The 9663-nt window shown below is 34.4% G+C and overlaps 1 protein-coding gene across 2 annotated transcripts in view; it reads left to right on the top strand.

Moving 5' to 3' along the window:
• Positions 1–1032, top strand: part of RSBN1L (round spermatid basic protein 1 like) — a 151528-nt gene extending 150496 nt beyond the window's left edge. For both annotated transcript variants that reach the window (XM_057504432.1, XM_036892467.2), the window contains 2 exons: positions 129–237; positions 320–1032. In XM_057504432.1, coding sequence (XP_057360415.1) covers positions 129–237; positions 320–958 — 748 coding nt within the window. In that variant the 3' untranslated portion in view covers positions 959–1032. The remainder of the gene's footprint in view (positions 1–128; positions 238–319) is intronic.
• Positions 1033–9663: the final 8631 nt, after the last annotated feature.

Below are 9663 nucleotides of genomic sequence, written 5' to 3' on the forward strand. Positions count from 1 at the left end.
TTTATTTTTAAGACAGTACTTTGGTTTTGACCATAAACTATTCTTGCTCTAAGTTTCTAAGTTTAATAAGGACTTAACAGAGTAACACATTAGTGGCAGATTCCTCATTATCTCATACTTCTTTTTAGGCCTGACCAACCCCGAATAACCAAAGATGTAATTTGTTTTCATGCTGAAGATTTCTTAGAAGTAGTTCAACGAATGCAGTTAGATTTACATGAACCTCCACTGTCCCAGGTATGTTTTAAACCATTATTGTCTCCAGTGTAATTTTTATTATGGAAAAGACTTACTAGTATTCCTTGTTTCTTTTTTTTAGTGTGTCCAATGGGTGGATGATGCAAAACTTAATCAGCTGAGGAGGGAAGGCATTCGCTATGCCAGGATTCAGCTGTATGATAATGACATTTATTTTATTCCAAGGAATGTTGTTCATCAGTTCAAGACAGTTTCCGCTGTATGTAGTTTAGCATGGCATGTTCGGCTGAAGTTATATCACTCAGAGGAGGACACTGCTCAGAATATAGCTGCTCATGAAACAGGCACATCACCAGATTCCATGTCATCTGTTCTTGGACCTCATACTGGCAGTATGGTTTGTGCTGTTAGCAAAACCTCCTTGGATTCTATTTTTTCAGACAAACTTCATTCTAAATATGAATTACAGCAGATTAAACACGAACCTGTTCCATCTGTAAGAATCAAGGAAGAACCTGTGAATGTTTATATTCCTGAAAAGACTAGAGCACCAAATATGGATGGCCAGAATGTTAAAGCAAAATTGGATCATGTTCAATTTACAGAATTTAAGATTAACCTGGACTCTAAATTTGAAAATAGCAACAAAGATTTAAAGGAAGAATTATGTTCTGGAAGTCTCATAAGTCTAGTTGATACAAGGCAACATAGTTCAGCGCATTCAAATCAAGATAGAAAAGATGATGATATTTTGTGCTAAATTTGTACATACCATCTAAAATTCTTTTTTTAAAAACCTAATAATGTAATAAAGGTTCATAATTCTGAAAGCAAGCCAAGGACTTGCTCCCAAGTCTGTTACAAAATATAGTTTATGTAGGTTTGTAACATTCCTCAGTGCCTGTCCATAACTGTGAAGTATCGAAGCACTTAGGGCCAGATGCACTGTAAACATTGCAGGTGTAAGCAAAAGGAGTCTAAAAATCATTTGAGTTAGAGTTGTAGGTTTTAGAATATAGCTGACATATATATATATATATTTTTTTTTTGTAATATGAGCCAGAATTCTTTTTTTGACAAGTTAAGGCTTTTCCATAGAGCTTATTTATACCAGGTTTTTTTTTTTCATTTTAAATGTGTCAGCACTGTAGTGTAAATAGCTTTTAAAAATCTTTTTAGTGTGATTTATACTGAAATGTGAGCCACTTAATAAAGGTTCATAATAATAAGTATGTTTTCTGTTGGGTCTGCAAAATGACAAACTGGCAATTCAGTTAAATCATTCAGTTGATCTATTATTTCTGCTGGTATATTCATTTAGAATGGTAATGGAGTGCAAATGTACGTATTCAAATCTAGTGAATATTTAAATTCCCCACGCTGTGCAAGCATTTTTAAAACCAAGATTCGGTTATGAAAGCATATTTATATATGTATGGGAGTGTGTGTGTGTGTGTAAATATATATATAATATTTTGCATAACTTCTTAAATTGCTGAATTAGATGAATATGTGACACTTCCTAGCCCCACTCCCTGGAATACATTTAAAAATATTTATATTCAATATTAAGAAGGGAGTTTAGGTAATTGAAACAGTTTTATGAAGTTGGGAGAAACAAGGTGTGTTAGTGGTATCTAACCCTTCTAACTAATGAAGTTATGTTGCCAGATTATACAGCCCTCATAAATTTTCTTTATAGTGTATGGAATGATAAGAAGTTGAGAAGTTTTCTTACTAATAAGCATCTAAATAGTAGCTGAGTAAAAATCTTTAGTTAAAAAAATGTTTAATTGTGAGCAGTTAAATTCTTTTACATTTTTCTTGCAGAACAGGAAGTAAATATAGCAAATACAAAATCTTAAAATAAGGGCAGTGACTCAACTGCTATACAGAGATGTAACTCACAAAATAAGATATGTTGTTACCTCACCTTCCTAAGGATCCCTTTTCCTGCCTCAGTAAGCTAAAAAATTTAGAGTACTACTTTTTCAAAAGAAGCTCTAGAAAGTAAAATTGGGGTAGGAAATACAATTGCCATTGCCTAGCTAGATTGTTAAAATAAATCTGATGAACTTCACTATTTCAGATCGGTTCCACTACTGTAATTAAAAGTCAAAAGTGTCTTTATGCTTTGATGTAAGGAACTCCACTCATTGCCAATCTATTTTATTTTGTCTTTGGTATTTTTCTGGACTCATACTTTGGTTGATGACTTTCAACGGGGGTTTTTTGTGCTGCCTTTTGAGCTAGTGTTGCTGTTTCCACTTCAGTGGTTTCTGCTCCAACCCTCATTTGTTGTACCCATAAAACTTCTTATCTTAGAAAGTGGCATTTCCCCAGAGAAAAATAAACTGCAGCAATGATGTCATTTCTGGCCTCCAGATGAAAGGGTAGGCAAATATAGGAAATCATATGGTTTGTAGAAAATGTATATATTTGCCACACAGGAATTTTCATGGTATAAGGAAGGTATAAATCATGATAATGTAAATAGGGGACTTTGCTTTTTATGTGATTGTCTTATCCTGTTCCTCACCACTTTAATCCTTTCTTTTAAGCTAAATGTCTGTATCTGCACCTACCTTTTTAGGAGACAAAAATTTCATAAACCAATATTGAGAAATAGGAGAGGATGTGATTAAAATGCTTTTCTGTGTTTCTTTTTTTTAATTGAAGGGTGATATATTTAACAGTTTGTTTTAGTTCCAATTTCCAGTTGCATACACATAGATGCAAGAGATCATACTGTAATAAAACATGTTTAAGGTATCCTCCCAAACTATATGAGCCTTAAGCTTTTAACTTAAAGACATATCTAAAACAACCATAAGTGGTTGCTTTTAGATATAGTTTCCTATATAACCTACAGACAAACTTTCCCATATCCTGAAAAATTTGTTTTGTAAAATGCATATATCCCCAGAGGTGAAATATATAAGTGAGCTCAGATTTCAAGATACAACTTTGTCACCTTGAATAATGTTTATATTTCTTGTCCATTGGGTTATAATTTTAAAATCCTCTTCAGATGCAGTCTGAAAACTTGTTGACTACCTTTGTCACACACACATAATTTCAGTTTCAATATTGCATCATTATTAAGGGTTTCCTAGTTAATACATTCCTGTTCTTTAAGTAAACACAAAGGTTTTTTTTTTGCTGTTATTTCCAATTTCTTGGACCAGAACAATAAAGCATTTAAGATATAGTTTTTATATGATCTTATACTGTATAGAATAAAGTTATTATGTAAATTATTAAATTGATACACAGACCTTTACAAAAAAACTATGGTACCTCAATGGTGTCTGCTACAGTGGTTTTTTTTTTTTTTAATTCATACCCTTTTAGCTATCTAAGTAATATATATTTCATACTCAGGTTAGCTGGTTAGCTGGCAAAAGAATTAAGCATTTGTGATATTTAGTTGAAAACTTTACTGAAGCCATATTCATTATATTCCTTGTCCCTAAGGCTATTGACCTTAAGATTAGGTTAATCTAGCACAATACTGTGTGTGTTTGTGTGTGTGTGTGTATGACGCATGCATGTGTAAGACTGTTAGAAATATTGTTTGTTCCCACATACTCATTTTTAACCCATTCTGTAACTTTGGGGACGGGGTCACAGAGGGTGGGAAACATTTTATTTCTTGGGTTAAGTTTTCAAGGTATTTCATTAGTGTTCACAAGTGTAAGTTTTTTCCCAAATACAGCAGGTAAGATAATTTTTGTAAACAATAGATGTACATTGCTTTAGTAAATTTGAATTCAGTTAATTTTTTGACAAGCTCATTGTCATGTAAAGCAAGTATCTCAAAATTCATTTTACTTTTAGCAAAGGTGCAAGATTTTTCACTGAAGTTTGAGAGCAATTTTTCTGATCTTCCACATTTTAATAAATACTAAAATTGACAACTGTAATCCTTTTACCTTTGTTTTGTAATTATTTTCTTACATTTGTTATTTCATTTTCATCTTGTCATCTTTAAAAGTTCTTGTTTCTCTTTTAACAGAAACCATATGATCTTGACACTGATTCCAATCTGAAAATTTTTTTTCCCCCTCTTAAAAGCTAGTATCAAAAGTTGATTTATATCAACAGAGAAAAATATTGGAAATTGCCTTAAACAAGGTTGCTGAATCAGTCAGGCATGGGTGCTGGGATGGCATGTAAATCACCTCCCTTCCCTCTAGACAGGACTGTTTCTGTCCTAGGAGGGGAGGACAGAGTGCTACTGCTTTCAAATACTCAGTCTGGTTAAAAGTGACATGATGGGTTTTAGATCTTCAGAGTAGTGTAATAGCTCTTAATTTTTCTTCCATCTGATATATAACTACTTTTGTATGTGAACAAAATTTTCCTGATTTTAGAATGTGTTGTCTATTTCGTGGAAGAGTTATGTTTGACAAGTTTGGCACTGATAGTATACCTCAGATAAGATACATATATATAACTCAGGAGATACATGAATCCCTTGATATCCGTCCTGACTTTTCTGGTCAGTTCTTCCCGTAACCCACTGCATACTGCAGATGGAAATGATCACTTTTTAGCATGTCCAAGGAGCCTAAATGCAGAGCTACCTTTCCTTTTTTAAGTTTACAAACATATACCTTATCTCTACTGGGAAAGCCGTAAAAGGAGAGGAAAATATCCTGCATTTCAGGTCTTCCTTTCTAGGACTTCAGACCCAGTCAGGGAATATGAATGAGCTGAGAACAAAATATGAGCAATTTATGTTTACTAGAAATTTAAAGTAAAATGTACTACTAGGCATGTTTTATTACTCTGCCTTCTAAGAACTGAACTATTAAAATGTGAAAACTCTGGATCCTTCTATACATTTTGAACTTTAGAATTTGCATGTTTTAAAAATGTTAAATCTTTGTGCTTTCATATGAAGTTCATTGCTATTGTACTATTAAAAATTATGAAGTGTACAGACTCAGAAGCAAGTCAATATAGTTGCAGATATTACAATGTCTAACATTTTATTTGGATAGACAGTACGATGTCCTCCCAAGTTTCTTCTCTTGAAATTTTGTTTTTGTTTTTAATTGAGCCAGATTTTTATGTGAAAGATCTTGTCTGCCTGCTTAAAAAAAGAAAAGCTCTTGAGTCTGACCTAACTTCATGCTCTTGATCCACCTCCACCTCCTTCTGACTGACACAAAGTTCTTGGAAATCTCTGCCTTGACTTTCTCATCTCATTACAATTTCATTTTAATCCTCAAATTTAATCACTGAGCTAAATGGTTATCACAGAGGCCTCGTTTCTGTACTTCTATTTAATCCTTTCAACATTTTATTAATCATTTAGTCCTTAAATCTCTGTATGACCTATCTGTTCTTTTGTGTTGTTTTTCCATTTCTTTGGATAGCTTCTTTTGCCCATCCACCACTATTTAAGACAGTCTCCATGGTTCTTTCCTTTAGGTCTCAACACTGTCCCTGAACTGTCTTCATGATCCCATGACTTCAGTCAGCCTTGGTTTCTCTCTTAAGCTCTGATGATCCATGTTATCAAATCTGAGTTCTTCTCTTCTTCCTCATCCCCAACAGTAGCTGTTCTTTCCTTCCTAATTTGGTTATTACCATCACTGTCTACACAGTCATCTCATGGTAATCTCATTTACCTATCTTTTCCTCTGTACAGTGTATCACGAGGTTTTCTTTGGCTGACTCCAGGAACATTTATGATTTGTCTACTCCTCTTGTTGTAGTATAGATACAGTATAAATGTTCACAGTCATAGCAGATGTGCATTTTACCTGGAATCTTAGAATAGCCTAAAATATTCTAGGCTGTTGTACATACACCCATTCCAATCCACTCTTTGCTACTACCAGATTAACCTAAGACCAATATGATTGTGACCGTTTTACTTGGAAATACTCTGTGGCTCTTTCTGTAAAGAATAAAGGCCAAATGCTCAGCGTAGCACCGAAAAGCCTTTATGATACTGCCCTTCATTTCTAGTTTCACCTAGCACAATCTCTGACATCTTCAGCTTTACCAGATGGCAGTACTTTTCATTTTCGTGTACTTTTCAAAATTCTTTGCTAGGGAAATCTCTGCTTGGAATATTATGTACTGAAACCTTAAGAAGAGATTCTCTTCTCCAAACTTCAGTTACACTCACCTTTTGTGTGTATCTTTTCCTGATTTCATTGGCTGATTTGTCCCCTTACCCCACAGCTGGTGTAGAACAATTCTTCCTTCTGCTTCCTGTGTCCCTTTGTTCACATCAATATACATACATATGAGTTAAGTACATGACTCCACCTAAACCATGAGCTAGAAGTTACATTTTCTTCATCCCTTTCTATTCCCACCACTTAATATATAGTACACTTGGTGTTCAATAAGTATTTGAAGAAATAGAAGTTGAGTTTTAAATTTATTGGGGGTGGGAAAAGTAAATTATGTAGATTTTTATCATCTAAAAAGTCTGTCTCTGACTTGAATTCATAATGTAATTATGGAATTGGAACAGGAAAAAAGTGGAGAATATTAGGTCAGTAGGCACTATAAAGAGACCAGGTTTCTATTTTGTATTTAACTGCAGCCTTATAGTTAAAGAAGCTACCTATTACAGATCTAGGCCCACTGGGCAATGTGAAGATACTATGTTTACTATGTAAAGATAATTAAACCTGTAAAGCTTACCCAACTTTTTCTCCTTCAACTAGAAATACACTGAAAATTATTACAAATTTAGGGTAAATTTTAACTATATCTAAAATGATTAAAATGGCAAATATGTAAGAAGCCCATTAGTATCTCATAGTCTGAAGCAGAATTTATCCTTAAGTCTTACTTGGTAAGATAAAATTTGGTTATAACACATTCTGATTAAGCTTGTGTGGTTTTCCCTATTGTTACTATACATAAACATTCAAAAATTGAAAAATATGACAACATATACTAGTTTTTTGTCTAAATCCATTCTGTTGCAGGGGTAAGGATGGCATATTTTCACAGACATCCTTCTGTAAAGCCACTTCACTGGGATAATGCTGAGGGCAATTGTAGCAGTACAGCTTTGGGTCATTAAAGAATAATACACTTGTATAACACAGAGAAATTACTTCACTTGTATTTCTCATCTGTAAAATAGGGGGTAATAATCTATTCTGTTACTTGGTGGTGGAAATTAAAATGACAGAACATGCCAAATTGTTAGCACATTGCTTGGCATTTCTTAGTGCAAATGTTGGCTTCTGATCCTGGAATTAAAAGAAAAAAACAGAATTGCTTTGTGCTAGGTTACCCTAATCATTTCACATCTTCCTCGTTATCTCTTCTATGTATTCCTATCTCTAATTCTGGGAAGAGGATAGGCATCTGGGAACAGGAAAAAGTTTCAAGGGGTCAAGGCAAGGTATGGTGGAGGTAAGGGGATGTCAAAAACAAACGTCTAACTAGTTAACTATTTTGCCCAGGGATGTCAGTTCAAAATCATGTCTTGTCACAAACTGCCTTTTCCTGATATAAGTGAATTATGAATTTGTGTTTGTAGTGTATAGATGATAGTGGTAGTAAATTTGCTTTGTGGCATAAGATTATCAGTATGATTGGCTGAGTTGAATATAGGGCAAGCAAAAGGAGAGGAAGACATTAAAGTGTAAGGTAGATCCCTCTTATAGAAGCTTTTAACCCAGTCTTTATCTAGTATTTGATAACTTAATCTTTCATTGATGCTTTCTATTTTTGTTTTCAATAGAAAACCTATTTATAGAAACATAGCATTTAGAGTTAGACTTCTCCATTTCTCAATGTCTTAGGCAAATTTCATTTATATGGGCTTTAGTTTCTCCATCATTATAATGAAGCTTTTTGGTTTTTTGTCCCTGGTTCTAACATTCTCTAATTCCTATGTACCTTCACTATGTCATGAATTATATAGGTATACCATAATTCTTTGATGAGTGATGTTTACTGTGCAAACATGACCAGTCAAGATTAAAGGAATTTTCTTTGGTAGTTTATGGCTTGTTTTTTTACTATAATGCTAAAAGGACTCCGATAATTTTCCTCTCAATAAAGAGAAGTAACTTTACCTTGATTTATGACCCAGGTGCATAATATGCTTGCACCCCTATATGAAGGAGTTCTCTGGTTTCCTCTTCTTTTTTTTTTGGCTGCCTCTTTCATTAATCAACATCAGTTCCTCTACTTACTTGCTGAACTGTGAAAAAGCAAAGTGGAAACCAAACATCCAAATTTGTAAGGTTAGTAACTTTTACAATTAGAGGAAGCTTTAGCCCAAAGATGGATTTCACTTCTCAAAGCTTTGTGCAACTATTTTCCTTGGTGCCGCCATATCCAGCCTCTATGTTCATGAAATGTTGAATAAGTCGTGGATCCTTTGATATCTATTTTCTACTTATTGTATTTTCAAGTCTTATAAAAAGTTATTTCGTCCACAAATTGCCTTCACCCAGAATTTCTGATAAATCTTTTGCCCAAACCAGATTCTTATCCATGCTAACCTGGAAAATAATAGCTTTACTAAGAACCTTTCATATTTAAGTTTCTTAAGGCAGTGTGTTAGTTCTTTTTACAAATACTGTTTGTAAACATCTCTGTATTATAAAGGAAGTATTCTCTAACTAAAAATAAAACAGGAAGGTGTTTTTCTTCAGTACTAATTGTGTAGTATTCCATTTGCCTTTCCCATCTGTAAGTAAGTAAAAGATATGTAAGCGTATCTTAATTTTGTCTTTCAGTACTTGTTTTAAATGTATTCCAAACTACTGAGGCTCTGATATTGTGAATTTTAAGAAATATGTGTCTGTGTCCACTTTCTGGCACAGGAATCTAGCACCCTTGGAATTTCCTAAGTGATAAGTGTGATAAAGGTGTCTTTTGAGCTTGTTAATGAGGTGACTTTTGGAAAGCTCCTAGGTAACCAAAGGATGGGGGACTGGTTGCCAGGGGAACCAACCATGTGATTAAAGGGTTGGAACTTTCAGTCCCCTGTCTTTATCCCCAGGGGAGAGGGGCTGGAGATGGAGTTCAATCACCAATTGCTAATAATTAATCATGCCTGTGTAATAATCCTCCATAAAATCTCAAAGTTCCTAACCATGGGAACCTTGGGATTCTAAGGGCTTCCCAGCTGAACACAGGAGACAGGTTGAGTAGTGTGTCCAAAGAGCATGGAAGCTCCATACCCTTTCTCCATACTTTGCCCTATGCATCTCTTCCACCTAGCTGTTCCTGAGTCATATCCTTTTGTGAGAAACCAGTAACCTAGTAAGTAAAATGGTTCTGAGTTCTGTAAGCTGCTCTAGCAAACAAATCAAACCAGATTGAAGGGGTGGTGGGAACCTTATCTGTAACAACTTGGTCAGAAGCACGGATTGACAACCTGGACCTGTGAGACCTGATGCTATGTGCAGGTAGATGTGTCCAAATTTCTTCCTTGGTGGTGTGGGGAAATAAACTTATCTG

The sequence above is a fragment of the Manis pentadactyla genome, chromosome 7 (genome assembly GCF_030020395.1).
Source record: "Manis pentadactyla isolate mManPen7 chromosome 7, mManPen7.hap1, whole genome shotgun sequence".
In the NCBI taxonomy this organism is placed as follows: domain Eukaryota; kingdom Metazoa; phylum Chordata; class Mammalia; order Pholidota; family Manidae; genus Manis; species Manis pentadactyla.